At 37.1% G+C, this 24,272-nt stretch overlaps 1 protein-coding gene across 11 annotated transcripts in view; it reads left to right on the forward strand.

The window, feature by feature from the left end:
- Positions 1–24,272, forward strand: part of ATP2C1 (ATPase secretory pathway Ca2+ transporting 1) — a 165,584-nt gene that overhangs the window by 108,875 nt on the left and 32,437 nt on the right. For all 11 annotated transcript variants that reach the window (XM_010335812.2, XM_003925085.4, XM_010335813.2 and 8 more), the window contains 8 exons: positions 93–217; positions 1,070–1,167; positions 3,554–3,649; positions 3,742–3,831; positions 5,884–5,988; positions 11,430–11,586; positions 15,615–15,785; positions 17,269–17,366. In XM_010335812.2, coding sequence (XP_010334114.1) covers positions 93–217; positions 1,070–1,167; positions 3,554–3,649; positions 3,742–3,831; positions 5,884–5,988; positions 11,430–11,586; positions 15,615–15,785; positions 17,269–17,366 — 940 coding nt within the window. The remainder of the gene's footprint in view (positions 1–92; positions 218–1,069; positions 1,168–3,553; positions 3,650–3,741; positions 3,832–5,883; positions 5,989–11,429; positions 11,587–15,614; positions 15,786–17,268; positions 17,367–24,272) is intronic.

Raw genomic sequence — 24,272 nt, forward strand, 5'->3', positions numbered from 1 at the left:
ATTTTATTAAGCTTTAAGTAACATCCAATTTAGATTGTTGCTGTGAGTACTGTTTAACCTACATTTTAATACATTGTATATATTGGTTACAGTTTGGCTGTAGCAGCGATTCCTGAAGGTCTCCCCATTGTGGTCACAGTGACGTTAGCTCTTGGTGTTATGAGAATGGTGAAGAAAAGGGCCATTGTGAAAAAACTGCCTATAGTTGAAACTCTGGGTAAGTCTGTGTTAAGAGCATTCCTATGCAATGATGTGTAAGTTTATGTCAATAGTAGATCATCTCAGAGTTTTACAGTTTTTGTCCTAGAGATTTGCATAATGATGTTTGGTTTATGGCAAAATTGGATATGGTTTTAACAACTGAAAAAGGCAATTAATAATTCCAATCCCTTAGGTGTGGGGACTTGAAATCTTTCTACATCATAGTGTTTTAATGCTCAAATCATGTTAAGAAAATCCATACAGTAACTGAAATTTTAGAGTAAAATTAATAGAATATTTTTCTTGTGACATGTCAAAGAAGATAATGCATTATTATAGATCCCAAATGTGGTACTGGAGTTGAATTTGCCTGTAAGAACAGTAAATATATAGTAGTTATATTGCTATTACAAAACTTCATGTGCAGTGTGCTTTGAAACTCCAAAAATGTACTGAATTTGATTTCTAGTTTGTATTTTTAAATATCTTCTCCATATATGAGAAAGTGAAATACTTTGAAAAATCCTGACTGTAGAAATTATGCGGGTTTATATTTAGGAATTCTGCAAACTTTCTAGAAAAGGTATTACATAAAATCATTACATAAAGCTAATGTGAAGTAGCTTTGTAGAAACTGTATATAAATAAATAAGAAAATGTCAACATCTAATTTTTATTTTTAATTTCAGAAACTGCACCTTATGCTGAAGCAGGCATAATGAGAGAAGTTAATCTAAAATTACCAATGAGTTTGATCTCTATAAAATTCAGAGAAGTAGGACAGGATTTTAGTCTTTGATTTGTTTTTTAAGTAAACCTGTATTTCTCCTTGATTCTTTTGGTGACTTGTAATGATTTAATTCTTTAGGCTGCTGTAATGTGATTTGTTCAGATAAAACTGGGACACTGACGAAGAATGAAATGACTGTTACTCACATATTTACTTCAGATGGCCTGCATGCTGAGGTACTCTGTAGGTTTTTAAAAACTAAAAAGCAAAAACAGTATGCCTTTCAGAAACATGATGTTTAACATTCCAAATAGTTCCAGTGTCTTGCCTTCAAAAGGGCTGTAAATTAGTAGTGGATTTATTTTCCTTCTCTGTGACTCTACCAAGTCTTTGTTTCATTCCGCTGGTACACTTGTTCAATCCAAAAACTTTGATTCCTCCTTGACATCTCTCTTTCAGTCACCCCTTTATCCATCCATAATCAAATCCTGCCAATTTTGACTTCTTAAAGAATTTTCCCAGCCATCTACTTTACAGCCAGCTTCTTTAAGTTATTGTCATTTCTCACCAGCCATTTTGATAATGCTTCTTGACTGGTCTTTATCCATTTTTGCTGCCCTCACTCCATAAGCAGCTTGAGAGATCTTTTTAGAACTAAATTTTAAGCATGTCACTCCGTAAATTACAGTACTCCAATAGTTTTCGATTGTGATCAGGATCCTGAACTGTGGCCCCTCAAAGCTGTACATGTTCTGTCCCTTATTTTCCCCTCTATCCTTATATGCTACCCTTTGCTTTCTGTGCACCAAGTATACTGGCTTTATAGTTCTTTTCCTGTGACAAAATTATTCCTACTTTAGGAACTTTGCTGCTTTTCTCACTGCTTAGGATAATCTAATGCCTCTTTATCGTTTGCACCTTAATTCCAGGCCACTTCTTCAAAACACCCAGAAATGGCCCTATGTTATATGTTTTCTTAGCATTTTATATCTCTTAGTCCTTATCTTAGGTAAAATTTTCCCATTATAAGTTGTAAAAGAGTATGAACTATATTGCCTAGCACAGAGCCTGCTTCGTAGTAATAAATACTTGATAAATGAATGAATGAATCATATTATTTTAGCAATTATATATTGATACATTGACAGTCTCTTTAAGTGCACATCACTGTACAGTAGTCTTCCTGAAGCTGGTTATGGACAAGTTCTAATCCTACTCAGTCTGTGCAGGATTTTTGACTGGAATGCTCTTAGCACTGCTTATGTTGGGTACAGTAATTTAAAATGTATTTATAGCTAATTCACTGAGAAAAGTAAATGTTAGACAATTGGCAGAAGTTGTACTTGGGTTTATTTACATCCATTTTACATGGGTTTTGAAAAGAGATGATATTTACAGTATTAGATTTGGTCAGAGGTAACCCATCTATGGTGGTGAATGTGCCCTTTCTGAGTGATTCAGAAGGGTAATTAGGATTATGTGTGCTTATATGTTCCAGGTATGGAAGGTAGAATATTAATTGTTCTGTTGTTTTCAGGTCATGTTATATATAATGCATTAACTGTTTCTTAATTGTTTTATCTCTAAATTGTATCATTAAACTTTTTTTAAAAATTTTTATTTTTAATAGAGATGGGTCTTGCTTTGTTGCACAGGCTGGTCTTGAACTCCTGGGCTAAAGTGATTCTCCCACCCCAGTTTCCCAAAGTACTAGGATTACAGCTGTGAGCCACCATGCCTGGCCACTAAGTTGTATGGTTTTTACTGTGAAATTTCCTTTTGTTCAGCTTGGTTTGTTCTAGACACATGATATAAATATCTGGTTTGTCTCTGCCCTTATTTTTAAAATTGATGTATAATATGCTATGTTAAAGTAATTTGTACGTGCTAGTGTATATCTCAGTGTCTCCAAGCCTGCATGCTTGCAAAAAGAAGACTGCTTTTGTCTAGGTCACATGTTTGTGTTATATGTTACATATAGTAATGGATTGAGTTATTTGCGAACTGTAGTATGCTATATAAATGTAATGTCATATAAGTTTAAGCTTACTTATGTATATTTTCATAGCTTATTCTTTTAATAGTATATTGTCAATAGAAAACAATGTCTTTTTAATCATTGTGATGAGAATTAGAATCTATATTTCTCTACTAAATGTCCTTTTTTAAGACAAATTTTAATGCTTTTTTTTTTTTTTTTTTTTTGAGGCGGAGTTTCGCTCTTGTTACCCAGGCCGGAGTGCAATGGCACGATCTTGGCTCACCGCAACCTCCGCCTCCTGGGTTCAGGCAATTCTCCTGCCTCAGCTTCCTGAGTAGCTGGGATTACAGGCACGCACCACCATGCCCAGCTAATTTTTTGTATTTTTAGTAGAGACAGGGTTTCACCATGTTGACCAGGATGGTCTCGATCTCTTGAGCTCGTGATCCACCCGCCTCGGCCTCCCAAAGCGCTGGGATTACAGGTGTGAGCCACCGCACCCGGCCCAAATGCTTCTATAGATAAACACTTTAACAGTGTCATTATAAATAAAATGAACAGAACTCATGATAGTTTTGGGGTTTTATAGGTCTTGTCACCACCTAATGTTTGTATTATTGATCCCACTTTATGATCTTTAGGTAACTGGAGTTGGCTATAATCAGTTTGGGGAAGTGATTGTTGATGGTGATGTTGTTCATGGATTCTACAACCCAGCTGTTAGCAGAATTGTTGAGGTAAATACTTTTTTTTTTCTCAAGAAGATTACTTTCTTTATAATAACTTAAGACACAGTAATAGGGTCATAATTTATGTGTATTTTTCTTAGGCGGGCTGTGTGTGCAATGATGCTGTAATTAGAAACAATACTCTAATGGGGAAGCCAACAGAAGGGGCCTTAATTGCTCTTGCAATGAAGGTACGTACCTAAATCTCTTCTTTGACATATGAGACATTACCCTCACAACAGAACACAATGTCATAAATTTTAGTATTACTAGTTTTTAGGTATTGAGTGAAAAAACCTCATAATATTTCATTGTTTTTACTCTCTTTTGGGTACCAGTTTTATTCCTATAAATATAAAACGTAGAGCTATTTCAGTATAACCTTATTACAAACTAATGAGCAGTCATTGATTTCTTAGGAAGAAGTGTTCCCGTCTTCCACAATACTGACATCTACATGTGAAATACTTTATAAATGTGTAATTACTGATAAATACTAACCTTTTGAATGAATAAAAGGCAACATTCTTCAGTATTTCTATGTAAAGATAATAACACAGTCATGAGAAAATAGCTTTCTTTTCCTACTCTTTCCTTTTTCTCCTTTGTTAATTTCTCAAAATGATTGTAAAGTTATGATTTATTTTGGGGAGAAGTCTCAGTTAACTTTTCATCTGTCCCAATCTGTCTTCTTATCCCCTAAGTCTTATATTTGATTCAGTGAGAAACCTGTTAAGTTCAGCCTATCATTCATAAGAAAAATAACTATTACTTCTTTTAAGAATATTCAGAGAAAATCTTGATACTTGTACTTGTGTAAAGCAAGAGGCTTCTAAGTGAGTTTACTTGAAATGAGAGACAGTAAAGAATTACAGGTTATTACAACATAGTTAATGAAATAAAATTGATAGTTTTAGAATACATAGTTTCCTTGACCGAAAAGCACATTTCTATATCATTTGGTCTCATTACAACTAAAATAGCATAATACTCAATAAATGAATCAGTTATCAAGTATTTCATGTGTTATACTTACAAGATATTAGTTTCTTTGAGAGATAAAGAGTATGAAACCGTCTTTTATGGGCAGAGACCTCATATTTTAGGTAGGGAATTTATAGTGACATTTTTGAAACAAAAGGCAGTCCAAGACAGCAGACAGTGAAATCTGAACATTGAGTCACATGTAAGAACAATGCAGATTCAGAGCTGGGATATGAGGGTTTAAGGCAAGCGTCCCCAAACTTTTTACACAGGGGGCCAGTTCACTGTCCCTCAGACTGTTGGAGGGCTGCCACATACTGTGCTCCTCTCACTGACCACCAATGAAAGAGGTGCCCCTTCCTGAAGTGCGGCGGGGGGCCGGATAAATGGCCTCAGGGGGCTACATGCGGCCTGCGGGCCGTAGTTTGGGGATGCCTGGTTTAAGGATAGGAAGGATTTAGATGAAGTAAGCTAGGGAATCAACTAAAGTAGAAGCAGAGAGGAATAAAAGAGCATAAAATGGATTGTGGCTAATGAGTTGGCTAACCTGGGTGAAATGAAAGATACTTGAGCGACCAGGAGGATTTTTGTAGATGCTGTATGTGGTGGGTTTCTGGAGAACCTTATTAAAGGCCAAGAACAAGAGTCTGAACATGTTTCAATAGAAAATAGCAATCTGTGGTAGCATTTTGAGTAGTTTAAACATTTTTTGATATTTGGAAGATAATTTTTCGGCATTTTTGATGTTTGGATGTTTGATATGGATGCAAAGGTTATTGGGAGGGAAAACAGCTACATGACTAGTAGTATTCAGGACATAAAGTGATAGAGGATAAGGGACTAGGATGATAACAAGTGAGACATTGGAGTCCCTAAGAAGTAAGAGAGTTAATCTAAAATTTCTATTGATTGTAAAAGTATGTGCTCAAAATTGGTTGAGTACTTTTATTTATTTACATCCTGCTTCCTTTCAGAATTTGAGCTGGTAGAGGGATTAATACAGTGGGTGTGGGAGGTGTAGTTAGCGTACAGTCCAGAAAACCTGCCTTAGACTATATCTCCATACGTGGGCTTGCATGTTGCAAATGTATGCTGATAATGTAGGGAAGTTTAGTATATATAGATGGAGCACTTATTCTTTCACCGTTAACTGAAAAATAATCCAGCCAACCTGGCTACAAGTTGTGACCCTTGTTTTTTGTTAAAGGAAAAAATGATCACATTTTGGTGAGAATTAACTTTCTTTTTGTGCCATATAGATGGGTCTTGATGGACTTCAACAAGACTACATCAGAAAAGCTGAATACCCTTTTAGCTCTGAGCAAAAGTGGATGGCTGTTAAATGTGTACACCGAACACAGCAGGTATCCCATCTGTTTAAAGAATTCTTATATTCTGTTTCGTTTAGATGACAGTTTTTTCATTTACTGTCCACCTTTGCATTTAAACAGTCATTGTACATAATAAAGACTTACTGCTTTAAAGTATGTGTAGTGAATAGTACACTCATCTCTCGTTTGTGTTTTCTTTGATAGTCTTTCCTTGTAGAATCCGTACATACATACATTCATGAAGTTGTTGCTGTGTGAGCAAACAGCTTAAATGAGTTATAGCCTGGTCTTCTAAAGCCTGTGACATCAGGTTTTTTCTTATCAGGAACTGTTCTTCATGATAGTTCCTTATAAGGTCTTTGCAGACTGTGTTTCAAAATGTGTTCTTTCACTGAAGGAATGTCCTATCTTCAGAACAAACAAAGCCACATTACTTTGTCAAAAAGTAGTTTGCAAATGTATATAATTCACGTTGCTTACTCCAGTTTACAAGTTGACAAAATGACATATGGATATTTTAAACTGCCACCTTGTTCCTGGGTGCCTTAGACATTTTTCTAGTGTAATACGATTTCTGAATTATCGCATGTAATTACATCACTCATAGTTGCTATTACCAGCTTGATGCTTAAACTTTAAAAAATATTTAAGCTTAAGCTTAGGTGCAGTGGTTCATGCAGTGGTTCAGCACTGGGAGGCCGAGGCCAGTGGATCACCTGAGGTCAGGAGTTTGAGACAAGCCTGACCAATATGGTGAAACCTGTTCTCTACTAAAAATATAAACATTAGCCAGGTGTGATGGTATGAACCTATAGTTCCAGCTACTTGGGAGGCTGAGGCAGGAGAATTGCTTGAACCTGGGAGGCAGAGGTTGCTGTGAGCCAAGGTTGTGCCACTGCACTCCAGCCTGGACGACAGAGTGAGACTTTATCTAAAAATAAAATAATAATAATAATAATAATAATAATTGAACCTTAAACTTTTCCTCACTGTGTTGTCTAGGCTGAATGCAGTGGTATGATCTCAGCTCACCACAACCTCAGCCTTCCTGGTGCAAGTGATCCTCCCACTTCAGCCTCCCAAGGAGCTGGGACTATAAATACATGCCACCATGCCTGGCTAATTTTGCAAATTTTTTGTAGAGATGGGGTCTCATTATGTTGCCCAGGCTGGTCTTGAACCCCTGGACTCAGGTGATCTTCCTGCCTTGGGCTTCTAGAGTGCTGGGATTACAGGCATGGGCCACCACACCTGGCCTTATTTGTTATTTTTATAGTTCCTTGATAGTAATGACTAGTTGGTTATATGTTTTTTACCTATGAGCAAACACATGATTTTTGCACATGATACCTATGATTACATCTCTATAGAAAACAGGAATGAAAGGATCTCCCTTCATTCATGTAAGTGGAAATATACTGGCTTTAAAAGAAAGGCCAGGTTGGTTAACACTGAACTTTGAGTAGAAGTCTTCCAGGAACTATGTTCATGAGGGCGAAGAAAAGATTTGTCTGTTCTTTAAAGGAACTTATACAAACTTAGGTGAAGGAAGACAATTGGAAAAGAAACTATGAAAATAAAATGCCTTTCACTTTAAACCTGTTAATGTAAAGCTTTCAAAAATTACAGTAAACTTAGGTAGTTTTCAGCTGATGCCCCTTAACCATATAGTTATGTGGCAAGAATATGCATATGACTTTTTTTTTTTTGATAGGTTTATTTCACTACATGTTGTAAACCATCACACAATACTTCAGGATAATGTGGCTCATGTAATATTTAATAATTTTCCTTTCCAGCAACTTTGAATGTTAACCTCACTAGTTTTACATTGGAAGATTAAATCTTCTCAGTTGTGGGAGTGATGGACAGAGAGTGGCAGGATATAAGTTTGGAAACATTTGATTATTATTCTCATTTGCCAACCTGAAGAGTATCTTTTGCAAAACAAAACCAACCAATGCAATGAACAAACAAAACCCCAATCACAGATGTGACTTAGGATCTAGAAGAAGTCAGCCTGACACAGATAGGGGAAACTTACCAATTTAAAAGTGACTTCAGTGGCTCAAATAGTTTGCTTTTAAAGGACTGACAGTTGAACATGACAATACATGTTTATCTCTACTGCCTCCCTGGAACCACCAAAATCACAAACAAGGAATAAAAGATACAAACTCATCAAGAGAAAGTATAGGAAAGATTAAAAGGTGACAGGTTCCTTTGAAGGCAGGGATTAAGGCATAAGGCTAAAAATGGTAGAGAAGTTTGAAATTCTGAATAAGGAATCAACAGAACTCCCCCAAGTACCTTTGCTGCCGCTTTAGGCCAGGTGGTTAGCCTTCCTTTACCCCTGTGGAACACCAGAAATCTGGGCATAAGAGTAGAGGGCAGGATTAAGGCTTAAGACTGAAAACAGAGTGATTAAGAAGATGTCATTGTCCTGAAGGATAAAACTCTAGTCCTTAACACCACTTGTCACTTAGAATGCATGAAGGCTGGCATCTACCTACCCTCATTCCCTAAATAAGATTCAAGAGTTTTAGGAAAGCTGCCTGGTCCCATAAGGCAGTGGTCCCCAGCTTTTTTGGCACCAGGGACTGGTTTTGGGATGACAGTGGTCTACCTCAGATCCTCAGGTATTAGATTCTTATAAGGAGCACACAAACTAGATCCCTTGCATGTCATGTGAAGTTCCCAATTGAGTTCACACTCCTATAAGAATCTAATGCCCTGGCTGATCTGACAGGATAGATGGAGCTCAGGCAGTAGTACTCGCTTGCCTGTAGCTCACTTCTGCTGTGTGGCTGGGTTCCTAACATGCCACGGACTATACTGGTCCACTGCCTTGGAGTTGGGGACACCTGTCATTAGGGGCACCTCTGAACGAAGCTCTTTGTTCATTGGAATCACTTACCTACTCCTGGACTTCATCTCATCCTACAGCAAGGCTTGCCAGTTGATGTTTAGCTCTACCAGTGCCTATGGAGCTTCTAGTCTTTTGATTGCTTCACTCTTAAATATGAATGAACAGGGAAGGATTTCTAGATACTTGGAGAAAATCTTTAGTACGAAAGCCAAAGATTAAACCAACAGAGAAAGGGGTCTCAGAGAAAGGTAATGGCAGATGCTGAAGAAAATTTCCAAAAACCATAAAAAAGACAAAATACTTGAAATGGAATGTTTATCAAATAAAGTCAAGAAATGTATCAAAGTAGAACAGAAAGTCAAAGAGGTGTACAGTATAAAAGATAAGAAAATTCAAAATAAATTTAGTAATTAACACACAGTCGTAATAGGAAGGTAATAGGAATAGGTAGTAGGAAGAAAGAACAGAAAATGAGAAGCTTTTATCAACTAATGCTGGAAAATTTTCCAGAATGAAAAGACTGGCATCTAAAATAATGTGGCCCACCAGCTGCTCAGCACAATATATGTGTTAAAGCAGGTAGAGTGGGGGATAAACACAAGACCCATAATTAAGAAAGTTGAGGACACTTGGAGAGAAAGAATTTGAAGAGCTTCTAGAGAGTTTTAAGCAAAGGGGAGATCATATAAAAGGGCTTAGGAACTAAAGTATGGTAGTCTATAACACTTAGCCCAGCAGAATACACTCCCAAGACTCCTAGTGGATGCCTGAAACCATGAATAGTGTTGACCCTCATATATGTTATATTTTTCTGAACTGGTAACATAGATGGCTACCAAGCAATTAATGGGCATGAAGCATATACAGCGTGGATATTTTGTATAAAGAGATGACGTCCTGGGCTAGACAGAGTGACATTTCATTACCATACTCAGAATGCTATGTAATTGGAAACTTATGAATTATTTCATCTTGGAATTTTCTATTTAATATTTTCGGACTGCTGCTAGGTAACAGAATCTGCAGGAAATGAAACCCTGGATAAGGGGACACTACTATAATTTCTTTATAATTTTCAATGAAAACATTGGCACTGGAGGCTGGAAGATAATAGAGCAAAGCCTTCAAAATGAGAGGAAATTTATCCCTGGCTAAACTTATAAACATGAGGATAGAAGAAAAATGTGTACCAATACTACCCACCCTCTCTTAGAAAGATATTGGTGGATAAGAAAATGAAAGGAAGACTTAAAATTTGGTGAGGATAGAGGTAGAGGGATGTTCCTAGGTACTAGTGCTGTAGCTGGCCTAGAAATCAGCCAATTAGAAATGGAAAGAAGAGTGAAGGAGAGCAGTCTCCAGTAATAATATAGAGGTAACAGCTTATCTGCTTCTTTGTTCATGTGAAAAAATACCATCAGGAGGGTTTTATATTACATTGAAGAGTTTAGTAAGAATGTATAATAGGTATAAAGAAAACAAAGCAAATTCTTTTAAAAAGGTGGTTATTAACTTTATAAAAGACAAAACTTGAACAGGAAAAGAAGTACCCTATTTGAGGTATCAATCAGGATAAGCCGTGAAAACAACATCATGCTCTCCTCCTGCCTCCCTCTCCCCAAATACTGTTCATTGTAGTTATTGGGAACTCAGGCAGATGGAAGCTCCATTTTAATATGAGCACACACTGTCACAGCAAGGGTAGAAAAATAGGAAATTGTACACTGGCACCTACATTTCCATTTGGAATTGACACAAGTACTCATGTTTGTTGGCCAAAGCAAGTCATGCCTGACTGTCGGAGTGAGGAAGGCAATAGGGAAATAAATTCCTACCTGCAAGGAGAACTGGGGTATTACCAGTCATTACCCCACTTGACTTGGCAACAAGGAGTCTTGATGTAAACAAAATAATGGCAGATTTTGCTTTAACTATATCATAAAGATGGGGAGGGGGGACTAGTTAGTGGGAATGGCAGAATTAATATCCGTCACAGTAGACAATGTATAAAATTGATAACTGAAGGAGTGGCAATATTACCATGTTAAAAACATGAGGGTAAATATCAGAGAAAACAGCTATTTTGCTTCCATCGAGTAGGACTAGTGGTGAGAAGGGCTGGATAGGAAACTCCAGAATTTAATTATAAGCTTTTGAATATTATTTACCATGATAAAAAATAAAATGTCTGATAATACCAATAATTAAAAGGTGACTGGGAGAATTAAATGGGATTTTAAGTAGGTAGATATAGATATATATATTAGCTAATAGAGAACTTGAAGTATTGTGAGCTGTTATCTCTCTTTCATTTCCTGTTATGTTGCAGTGAGCCTCCTTCCACATTTCAGAGTGCCTAATTTAGAGGCTTAGTGTAGCATTCATTGCCTTCAATGTATGGGATGGTGGGGATAGATGTTTTCTGTAGAAGATACAGAAATCTCCCATATAGGACTATTTAATCTTGAGAGTTCAAGTGCCAAAGCTTTAGGCTTGAGTACCTTCTCTGGAAATTGTGAGAAATGAATGCCACTTAATTTTGGACTCCAATGGGTGATATGTACAAGTTGAAATTAAACTTGTATTTGGTACATTTTCTTCTTAGGACAGACCAGAGATTTGTTTTATGAAAGGTGCTTACGAGCAGGTAATTAAGTACTGTACTACATACCAAAGCAAAGGGCAGACCTTGACACTTACTCAGCAGCAGAGAGATGTGTACCAACAAGAGAAGGCACGCATGGGCTCAGCGGGACTCAGAGGTAAGGCTGTTTCTACATAGTCCCCTGGGGTGGAAAGGTAGAGTCTTTTAATTGCAGATGAATTCATGCTTCACATCTGAGTTGTCCAACTCTCTTCCAGGCTTTGTAGAACCCTTGCCAGTATTGAGGTGTTACGTTTTAGTTGGCTAATTGGCCACCAAAAGATACTTGAAAATATAGCAAAATGTGAATCATTGGTTCTTTTAGATCTCCAGAGGTCTCTGATTAGCCTATAGAAATTTTGTTTTAAACAAGTTTATCTTGTGAGAAAGGAAATGGATCAAGGTAAAATGATGTTACTCTCTTTTCATCACTTTGTCTTATTATAACTAAAATACTTTTCTAAAAATTGAGTCTGACACCACTAATATATCCTTTAAGGTATTGCTAACTTGATCTGTTACTATTCACCAGGGAGGTAAACAAGTCCCCAGGTACTGCTTATGTCTGTGCAGCTGACTGAGCAGTGATGAGGAGAGGGTCTGCTGAACACACACACATCAGGCCACCTTTCCTAGGGATGTTGTGTGTAAGACATGGGGGTTGATGGTTGGTGTCCTAACCTGATTCTTACCTTCTGGATAGTCGTCTGGCTTCTGCAGAATATATGTGGTTGTCTGTCAGCGCAACTGGAAGAGTTGGCTTCACTAATTTTATCATTTTAATGAAATAGAAGTCTAAGCACTACAATTTCTGGGAGGAAGAAAAACAAGTTATGTGAAAAATGTTTTTATTTGTGTTCACTTAAGCAGAGGGGTTTTTTTTGAGTTTTAAACATTTGGATAGATTTCTAGGACTTGTGTTCTTAAACTAAGTTTGGAAAGGTACTCTTACAAGCAGAGAACACTGCTCCCAGCCTGCTGCTATTGCTTTATGCCCTTGCCTCTGAACCTTCTGTGCCAGCCCCCAGGCTGCTGAACCAAGATCACTTGTCATACTCCTGCACCCAGAGCTTGGTACATCTTATCTGTGATAAGGGCTGTATTGTGCCATCTTAACACTTCATCCCCTGTCTCCAAGGAAATGGGAGGCAGAGACTTCTGGCTGAAAAGTTATTTTGGAAATGGATATTTTGGATGGAAAAAAATTTAAAGTAAAACAACTTGTTCTTCCCCCTTTCCTCTTTTAATGTAAGAGGCTTTGATGTTCTAGAGTTTCTGGGGTTTTATCCCAAAAGCCTGAATCTGGAATGTACTTTGGATCCTCAGTCCTCAAGCTTTCTGAACCCCTGAAGCCAAGGCTCTTTCTCCTAGCAACAATTCTGGGGCAGGAACCTATTTTCTGGTTTAGCTTGGCCAGACCTAAGAATAGCAGGATCTCTGCAACCACAGTGTTTTGATATGCTTTTATCAAGCCAAATGTACATATCCTAACCGACATTCTGGAGAATTGAGCACAGGGGGTACCTTTGTACTTTGTACCCCCAACCCTTCTGAACAATCGGCAGACCAAACTTTTTGGCGGCCCAGCTGCTGGAAGCTCAGATACTCTGGCTCAGGGTAACACTTTTGCTCCCCTTAATGCTCCTCAGTTTTCCACTTCAGCTAGGGAAAGAGAATGACAGTTAAGGCTTGGCCCAGGATTAGAATCATTAGAGCAAATTACAATCATTGGAGACTTAAGAGGCACTGCAGGGAGGTCTTGCAGCCACAAAATAGGGTTTTGATTACTAAAGCCTGTGTATGAAGGGGCAATGGGAGCTCCGCTGAGCCATTTCTGGGCCCATTATTCCCCTGATTTACCTCCTTCTTGATTGCTGACATCTGGGGCTTTGACCCTTTCTTTTTAAATTTACTTTTGCTAAGTTGTACTTATTTATTTGTTTATGAGACTGAGTCTTGCTCTGTCACCCAGGCTGGAGTGAAGTGGCATGATTTCAGCTCACTGCAACCTCCGCCTCCCGGATTCAAACAATTCTCCTGCCTCAGCCTCTTGAGTAGCTGGGGTTACAGGTGTGTGCCCCCATGCCCAGCTAATTTTTTGTATTTTTAGTAGAGACGGGGTTTCACCATGTTGGCCAGGCTGGTCTTGAACCCCTGACCTCTGATCCACCCACCTCAGCTTCCCCAAGTGTTGGGATTACAGGGGTGAGCCACAGCGCCCAGCCTATTTATTTTTTAAAAAGACTGTTGGTGGACAAAATGTAAACCCATTTCCCTCCTCTTTTGAACTTCTGGGATGTCATCACTTCCAGTTTGTTGGCTTTGTTTCCAGCTATTAATAAAGCATTAAAACTGGAGAAAAAAAGGTAGGGAAGTGGGAGAGGGGCAGAGTTTTGCTATTCTTAGCAGCACATAGCAAGAGGTTTTAAAGTTGGTGTGGATTTAGAGGACTTGAAGAGGTCTCTGGTATATGCTCCCTCTTTTTCTTAATTTCTGGAACAAAGTTTTCATACCTCATTATATTGACTTTTCATACAAAAGATTGTGGAGGTTTGTGTATGTGTGTTTTGTATTGTAACATTATGAAGTAGACCAGAGTTGATAGAGGGGAAAGTTTTTGTTGCACAGGGTTTTGGGAAACATTCTGCTCATTTGTCTCTTGCTTCATGTATTGTCTTCTTTCTCTCCTTGTGCTCCACTTCCCTCCTCCCCCTGAGATTACCGTAATGAAGAACAGAAAGATTTTAAACTTCAGTCGATATGTACTTATGTTACATCCTATAAAACTTAAGTTTCTTAAAATATTTATGGTTCTTAATTTTGATATTAGAGTATATTTTTTTTTATGTCATGGGCTCTCCACATGAAAAAAGTTCACCTATCCTCGACTCAAGAGAGTAGCAGCAGATTACCGTTGGTGCTAAAGAAGCAAATAAATACAGGATACTAACCTCTAAGCTAGTGCCACCCCTCCATTAGGAATGCACAGAGCTGATCTTTCTGTCTTAGGATTTGCTGACCTACATTTTTGTCCCTTTCTTTTACCATCAGCCTGTATCCCAACACCAAACTGTGAAGTGGCTCATTCTCTCAAGGGTGAAAGCCTTTGGGGCCCACATCTACATAAATCATTAGGTATATGAGTCTTACATTGGAAAAATAGAATTATTTGCCTTTAACCTTGATTTTTTTCAAGTATGTCTAATCTTTCATACCTTCTGCTTGAACAAGAATAGATACTTACTTCCTTTGGTCTCCCTGGGGCTTTTCAGTCTCCCCTTGGCTTATGTATGTTTAGTTTGTATGTGTATGTTGTAGGTTGTTCAGTCTAATAATATCTGAGATGCAGGTACATCCCTTTGGTTAATAAAAGTAGTTACAGGAATTCCATAATTCTGAGAGCAAGCTAAATGATATTTGGGAAATGAAAAGTACCTTGTACTGTATCTTACATGCCCAAGGATGATACATAGAAATGATAATATAATGGTGTTATTTACATACTCTTAGAGAACCAAAGTTACAAATAAGAAATGTCAGTTCATGTTATGGAAAGAGTAAAAGAATCCAAACTATCGTTAGTATTAATTGTTTTACAACTGCTTTCCAAATTACATTTACCTTCCAGGAGTTTTGTGTGCAAAATTGTTGCAGACTGTATATAATTAATTAACATAGCCTTCTATTTAGAGTGTTGAATTTTTCTAGAGATATTAGAAATGTAAAGATGAAGATGCATTAGAAGTCACCTTCAAAGATGTTTGTTTAAAATTGACTTTAAAGCTTGACAAACTCATAGTTTCTCTAAATCTGTTTTCTAAAGAGGCAGTAGATCCTGTTGAAAGTAGCTGCGTGTGGTTACTATGTGAAAATACTGTTCATTTTCTGTCTCTTGCCTATCCTGCCCTTCAGTTCTTTAATGTTTTTAATTAAAACAGCTTAAAGGGACCCCATATCTAGAACCTTTAAACTATAATGTTTTGGTATGTAGTCATTTTGATTTTTAAAGATTGTAGAATAACTACAAATGACAGTATAGTCCTAAGTGATTTATTTAAGAAGTGTTACTGTCTCCAATTTCTGTCAACTAAATTCTAATGTTTTTATGACTCACTTTTTTTTTTTTTTTGGTTATTATTTCTTAAGTTCTTGCTTTGGCTTCTGGTCCTGAACTGGGACAGCTGACATTTCTTGGCTTGGTGGGAATCATTGATCCACCTAGAACTGGTGTAAAAGAAGCTGTTACAACACTCATTGCCTCAGGAGTATCAATAAAAATGATTACTGGAGATTCACAGGAGACTGCAGTTGCAATCGGTATAACTAGACTGCTTCCTTTTGTTTTCGATAGTTTTTCTAAAATACTTCAGTATGTAATTTAGTGAACTATTAGATGTTAATATGTTTGTGTAATATTGAGATTATACAATTGAAATCAACTCATGTTTTTGCTCTTGGTCTGTATAAAGCTGTCGGCAAAATTGATTATAGTTTAAAAAGTAGTAACATTGACAGACATAACTAAATCATTATGAAATCATATGCTTTATTCACAGAAGGGTAATTATTTTAACTTCATGATCACTGTGATAACAGATAAAAGCACTAGATCATGATTGTGAAAGGAAACATGAAACTTAGTTTTTCCTTTCAACTTAAGTATAATTTCAAGGCAATCTTGTGCTTAATTTAGAAGAAAATGGCTTGTGATATATATTTGTTTTTCATCATATAGACCTATGTTTGAATACTTTTTTATTTTATTTTATTTTATTTTATTTATTTATTTATTTATTTATTTTCGAGTTGAAGTCTCACTCTGTTGCCCAAGCTGGAGTGCATTGGCATGATCTTGGCTCACAGCAACCTATTACCTCCCAGGTTCAAGCAATTATCCTGCCTCAGCCTCCTGAGTAGCTGGAACTACAGGCACACGCCACTGTGTCTTGCTAATTTTTGTATTTTTAATAGAAACAGATTTCACTATTTGACCAGGCTGGGCTTGAACTCCTGACCTCGTGATCCACCCGCCTCGTCCTCTCAGTATGCTGGGATTACAGGTGTGAGCCACCATGCCCAGCTGTTTGAATGCTATTTAAGAGTACCTTAAGAAGTACAGTAAGAGAGAAAAAGAGAATGAAAGTTAATTTTCGAGAGCCTCTGAACTATAATTCATGCTGATAAATTTAATAGCTGGCTAAACTCCATTAATTCTTATTTTATTTGGAGAAAAGCTAGGCCAGGAGTTTGAAACTTCATATTGTCTAAGAATAGGTCACTAGACACATGATATTACCAGAAAAATAACTTTTCGGTGTTCATTTTCATTTATGTGTAACTACATGATTACCACAGATCCACCACCATTTTGTTTGCATTCTTAAAATGCACTCTGATTTTTGTTACGTTTGAGCTGCTGAGCCGAACCTGATTGGACTAGTTTCAATTCTTAGGTATGCTGGCATAAATAGTGAAATTTTTGTTGTTGTTGAGAGAGGATCTTGCTGTATTGCCTAGGTTGGTCTTGAACTCCTGGGCTCAAGCGATCCTCCAGTCCCAAAGTGCTGGGATTATAAGCCTGAGCCACCGTAGCCAGCATTGAAAATTCTTTATTCTGAAATTTAAACAAAAATAAAAGTCAAGCATAAAACCTCAGGCTTAATACTGATTCATATAGGGTTGTATTACTAGTAGTTAAAAGAAGAGAATAGATAACAAATCATACTAAATGAGAATTATGTTGACTAGCCCATCAAACAAAACAATTGGTTTATTACATTTTCTCTCTCATTCACTTTAGCCAGTCGTCTGGGATTGTATTCCAAAACTTCCCAGTCAGTCTCAGGAGAAGAAATAGATGCAATGGATGTCCAGCAGCTTTCACAAGTAGTACCAAAGGTAGGCCTAAACTAAAGCCTTTTAGACTGAAAGGGCTCATTCTAAGTGTTACCATTTCTACTATTATCTTAATGAACCTGTTTAATTGTGAACATCACCACTAGATTTGTTGGTTCAAATGAAGTCTTGTCATTGAAATAGTCTTACCTATGCTGTGACGGTTTTGAATATCAGTGCAAAATTATTAACTTTAGGTACTGTAGAAATTAACAGTGTTTGTATTTATAAATTGGAGGATGGAGAGAGGCCATTATACTTCTTACCCTTTTGTTCTATTTTAATTTTAGCATGAGTGTGTAATTTTTTTTGAGGTACAATTTACGTATAGCAAAATTCACCCATTTTAGTGTATAGTTCTGAGCACTGACAGATGCATGCAGTCTTATAACCGCCACCACAGTCAAGATACAGAACAGTTCCATCATCCCCCCAAATTATCATATGTCTTTTTGTGGTTACCTGCAGGACTTGGTAGCCACTAATTCATTTTTTGTGTCTGTCACTTTACCTTTTCTAGAATGCACTAAAAACTGAATTATACCATATGAATGAGGCTTTTGAATCTGCTTCTTTCACTTAGCGTAATACAGTTGAGATTTATCCATGTTGGTTATGTGTATTAGTAGTTTGTTGTTTTTTAAAGTAATATTCTACTATATGGATGTACCTTACCTATTCACCAGTTTAAGGACATTTGGATTGTTTCCGGTTTTTGATTATTGTGAATTAAGCTACTGTCTACATTTGTGCGCAGGTTTTTGCATGAAAATAAATTTTCATTTCTCTTGGATAAATACCTGAGTAATTGCTGGGTCATATACTTAAAGTATATTTAATTTCTTAAGAAACTGGCAAGTTGTTTTACAAGATACTTTATTATTCTGCACCTCCATGAGCAGTGCCTGAAATTTCTAATATTCTTGCATCCTCCTTAGCACAAGGGATTGTCATTGCCCTCATCCCCTATTCCAATAAGTCTGTAATGATATCTTACTGTGATTTTAATGTGCATTTCCTCACAACTAGTGATGCTGAATATCTTTTCATGTACTTATTTGCTATCCATATATCTTCTTTAGTGAAGTGTCTGCCCTGCCTATTTTTTTTAATTATGTTTTCTAATTATTGAATTTTGAGAGTTCTTTATATAATGTGGATACAAATCCTTTATTAGATATTTTCTTTGCAAATGTTTCTTTCCAGTTGGTAGCATGTCTTTTTATTCTCTTAATGTTACATTGCTAAGAGGGGAAGTTTTAAATTTTGATTAGGTCTAGTTTTTCAATTTCTTTTATGGACTATGCTTTTGATATCTAAGAACTCCCTGCCTATCCCAGGTTCACAAAGATTTTCTTTCTTGTCTTACAGTTTTAGGTTTTACACTTGGGTCTATGATCCGTTTGAGTGTATTTTTGTATATGTTGTAATGGTTAAGGTTTATTTCTTTGCACATAGATGTTCCAAGTATTCCAGCAACATTTGTTGAAAAGATAACCTTTTTCCATTGAAATACTTTTTTACTTTTGATTATAATGCTTTTCTAACAAATTATTTGTGGGAAGAGAGGTGTCACCTGCCCTACAGCTGAGTAGCTTCTTTAGAGCCAGGTTCCCTGATAGGAGATTAACTTACTCTCTTGGGCTGCTTTGTAAGGGCCTATCAAAGCCTGATTTGTGGGGACACAAGTCCCATAGGAAGTACCCCATAAGAGGTGGGCAGCAGTCTTCCAAGTTGCTGACAGTTCAGATTTCTTGGTTTCATTGTTAGTTAACTTAATATGGGCACATCTATTTGTATGTCCTTCAAAATGAGCCCTTATCTGGAATTTATTTTATTAGCTATTTTGTAGCCATCCATTGTTACTAAAAAAATGTGCTACCTCCTTCTTCACCTCATTTATTTTACACTTACAACTTCAAGTTATGTATGCAGAATATGGAATTTTCTTAAATTATTTCTGCATCTTAAGGCATGTCTATACTTTTTTGATTAGAAAATTTATCCATTAGTAGTATATGTTCAACATAGAAAAATAATATGGAAAAGTAAAAATAATATAGAAAAGCTACAGTAGAAGTTGTCTGTAATCTAATCCACACTCAAGTTATACATCCACAGAGTATCCGAGATTTACCATTATGACTTAAAAAAAAATGTGTTTAAGGAAACTTGGTTGCTACTTACAGTTTTATAATTGTGAACATTCATTTTACATAACTTTGGCATTTCTGAAATCATTATTTATTAGAAAATGTGTTTTGAATTGCTGTATTTTAAGTATACCATCTGTATGTATGTATAAACGCACAGCATATATATATATATATTTCCATAACCATTTTCCTGTTGAAATTTGAGTTTCTGCTTTTTTTTTTAACTACTGTAAATGTTCTTTTAAGGATAATGACAGTAGCAACCATTTACTATCTGCCAATGCTAATATGGCCCACATGATCTAATTTACTTCTTGTAGCTACCTTATAAAAGATAGGCAACACTGCTTTAAAAATTCTAATAATTAATAAATTTTATTTTTAGCAGCGTTAGATTTATAGAATAATTGAGCAGATAATACAGAGTTGTGCATTCCTACCCGATCTCTACTCCTGCACAGTTTCCCTTCATATTAATAGACTGCATTAGTGTAGTACATTTATTGCAGTTAATAAGCTAATATTGATACATTCTTATTTCGTGGTTTACATTAAGGTTTACTTTTTGTGTTGTACTTTTCTAAGGGGTTTGACAAACATACATCCACCATTAAAATTTCATACAGAGTAGTTTATTGCCCTTAAAAATGCCTGTGTTCAGTGTTTCCATCTCTTCCCAACTCCCCTAGAATCCTTGACAACCACTGATCTTTTTACTGTCTCTGTAATTTTGCCTTTTCCAGAATGTGTATAGTTGGAAGAATATTGTATGTAGCCTTCTCAGACTGGCTATATGCATTTGTAGTTCTACCATGTCTTTTCCTGCCTTAGCTGCTCTGAACATTCATATACAGGTTATTGTCTAGACATAAGTTTTCAACTCATTTGGGTAAATACCAAGGAGTACAATTGCTGGATCAGATCATATGATAAGAGCATATTTAGTTTTTTAAGAAACTTGGGCGGTTCATTTTTATAGATGAGGAAATTGAGGCCCAGATTACTTGGGAGACCTGACTGATGTCTCAGAGCTAGTAAGTGGTGGTGTTGGCATTGGGACTGGAATCCAGGTCTGTATGCTCTAGAGTTCATCTGTTGTTTGCTGTTTCTTTTAATATTATTGAACCTAAGATGTATACCCATCTCTGATTATTATTGTTATTATTATTATTTTTACCACTGTCTTAACCCATATACATTTCTGATTATTTTTATACACTAAATTCCTACATGGAAATGATTGGACCAATGTTCAGCACATTTGTAAGGCCCTTAACACATATTGCTGAATTGTCCTCTGAAAAAGTTTCTGTTTACAATTCTATAAACTATACTTAACACACAGTAGCATTAAGTCCCTAGACCTCCAGCCCCACTTCTCTCATCCTCTAGCAAGTGGTTAGATTTTGGATGTGGTTACTAATAGAAATACACTGTTTTGCTTATCAATAATTTTTATTTCTGAAGTTCTAATCACTCATGAATGCTGTTTTCAGAGAGAGCCAATCATAATCCTGAAAGATGTAATCCTGAATGTTGAAATCCGTAAAGTCTTAAAATCCTGAAAAGTCACAATCCCCAAAGATCAAAATCCTAAAAATCCTAAAAATGGAAAAATAATTTTAAAATGAAATAATTTACATTTTTAAGAAGGATTTTATTTTAGAAACATGACAGTGCTTCATTGGCCAGTTGATACAAAATAGGCAATACTAAATAGCATTCATAGTTTTACAAGCATTTGCAAGCATAAATAAACACCCAGGTATATTACATGACAGATACAACATATGGACTGCTATGAGCATATGAACTGTATTTATGAAGAAATAGGTCATAAGGGAAATGCATAAACACCAATCACTATGGTTGCTAATTGTGTGCACCCCTCTATAACTGTGGGTCATCTGCAGTACCACGATAACTTCAGTTTTTTGACGAGATTGATTAAAAAACCATAATGGATCACCACCACATATGCAGTCTTCCAGAGAGGTGAGATATCAGGAAATTTTATCTTTCACAAATACAGATGTATGAAAATGACATCTCTTCATTTATTGAGCAGTTTCAGTGTTTTTACATACAGGCACAATGCTTACAAAGTCAACATTGTGGTAATGCACTTTTGTGAAGTCAAGTTTGCAAAACATGTATAAAACAAATTAGACCCCCTTAAGTTTCTACATAATTTATGCCTCCAGTGTTGGAAATGATGCAAAGATGAAATACATAGCATGGCAAATTGTAAAAAATAGTGCTGACATTTTAAAATAGTGGAAAAGGAAACCGAAAAAAGAAAAAAATCAGCTGAGTGCTGTGACTCATGCCTGTAATCCCAGCACTTTGGGAGGCCGAGGCAGGCAGGTTGCCTGAGCTTAGGAGTTTTGAGACCAGGCTGGCCAACATGGCGAAACCCTGTCTCTACTAAAAATACAAAATAAGCCAGGGGTGGTGGCGGGTGCCTGTAATCCCAGCTACTTGGGAGGCTGAGGCAGGAGAATCAGTCACTTGAACCTGGGAGGCAGAGGTTGCGGTGAGCAGAGATCATGCCAGAAAACCCAAAATAACAACAACAATGTAGGGCTGTTGGGCCCCACAGGGTCGTGGGGTGTCCCTTATGCTGTGCTAAGGTGCAGGATCCGAGAAGTAAAGAGACAGGACACTGAAGAACTGGTGAAGAGCATCTGGACTCGGGGGGCCACGCAGACTATGAGCGGAGATCAGCGATAGCCCAAATGCCCAGCAGCATCTGTATTTATTAGGTACAACAGGGGGCAGGGTCATAAGTGAGGTCATCATCTATAGGCTTAGTAATAGGGCATACATAATCACGTGAGTCACAAGCGAGGGGGCCACCCCATTATGCCACTTGGGCAGAGAGGTGGGCCGTTTGCAGTAGGGGGCCGTGCCATGCACAGTAGTAGAGGGTCATGTACAGAAAAGGGGTCCACCCCCATTAGGTCACCAAGGCAAGGAAGTGGGCTGTGTGCAACAGGAGTTGTGCGCAATACTTCTTATCTGGGGGCTGGAGACTCCAAAGGATTTCTAATAGTAGGATACTGTAAGCCAAAGCAGTGGGAGCTGACAGACTTGTGCTCCTCTCTTAAAATATTAATGGGATAATGATTTGAGCTAGCACAGAAGCGAGAAAAGACTGACAGGGTGTACAGCTGCTGTGACTGGTCACACCAGAGGGGTTCTTCTCCCTCAGTTATTTCCAGGATCTCAGGCCTGAGGCCTACTTTCCACAGGAACTGGATGCAAGGTACCACAACTCCTTTATCAGGAGGAGAGGCTCTTGCTCCAAGCCTGCCATACAGCATATGCGCTTTCAGGCAGGGACGCCACTGCCTGAGTCTTTGGCTCTTGTTCTGCTCTGGCTGTTTTCCCATGTACTGCTTCTGTTCTGTGACTGCTCCAGGCATTCCTCCTACTACAAACTACTATATGGTTATATGGACGGATTATATAAATCAGCACTAAATGTGTTAGTACAGCTCTGACTACAATACCTATGTGATTATATAGAACTATTATATAGAACTAAGTATGCTGTATACATATAAGCTAGAATAGTAAGTACTAAGTTATTATATGACTATATAGAAAGATTATATGGGGCTAAGTATGATTATATATATACGCTAGATATAAGTAAGCAGTGAGTTATACTTCAGGCACTAATTGTGCCTGGGCTCTGCACAGTTCTTCTTCCTCGGTGCCCCTGAGGGGTGTTACCCACAGGCATGGTGGCAGGTGCCTGTAATCCTAGCTACTTGAGAGGCTGAGGCAGGAGAATCAATCACTTGAACCTGGGAGATGGAGGTTACAGTGAGCCGAGATCATTCCAGAAAACCCAAAGTAACAACAACAAAAAACCTAAAAAGAAAATATGACTTGAAAAAGTATATTACAGAGATGATAGATGATGGACCATTGCATGGAGATAGTCCCTAAAAGCTGGCTTACGTTCACGATCATTAACTATAATTTGAAGTCTTGCATCATGATGAATAGCTGCTTTCATTCTTTAAGAACATAGCTATCAGAGAATACATTCATTTTCTTTGTGGCACTGCTCTTTCTGAAATTCTATGATTTGATGTACACTGACATGAACATTCCCCATTTAATTTTCCTATCCTGTGATTGTGATTTTCAGGAGTTTAGACTTTAGGGATTTTGATCTTTAGGGATTTGAACATTTGGGATTATGGCATTTGGTATTGTGTCTTTCAAGATTATGATCTCATTTTGTTTGCAGAGCATTGGGGGCAATGTGGATGTTTGCTTTGTTTTAGGGGTGCAGAAGGTGTTTAGGTGCTTATATATTTAAATAGGACTTTTTTTGGTTTATGTGTACATCCTATCCTGGTAATCTCTTCCTGATGTTTATTTCTAAATAAATCCTACATTGAATTTTTTTTAAGGGTATTGAGACAGAGTATTAGTAAGTGTATGTGAAATCTGCAGTTACTTAGACGTTTTCCCATTAGTCCTTCGCCTAACTTCTTAGAGATGCTAAAGGTGGTGAAACTTTGATTTTATTTGCTTTCTTGTGTTCATCCTCTGGCTCGCTGATAAAAACTATGGGGAACTCTGGAAACCAACCTAGAGGTAGTTAGAGAATAAAGAAACTAATTACAAATTACATCAGCCTGGACAAATCACATTGTTGGAGTTTCCCAAATAGAGTATTTGTGCATTAATTATGGCAGATACCTGATGCTATTCCGAAGAGAGTAAAAGT

Source organism: Saimiri boliviensis, chromosome 9, assembly GCF_048565385.1.
Source record: "Saimiri boliviensis isolate mSaiBol1 chromosome 9, mSaiBol1.pri, whole genome shotgun sequence".
In the NCBI taxonomy this organism is placed as follows: Eukaryota; Metazoa; Chordata; class Mammalia; order Primates; family Cebidae; genus Saimiri; species Saimiri boliviensis.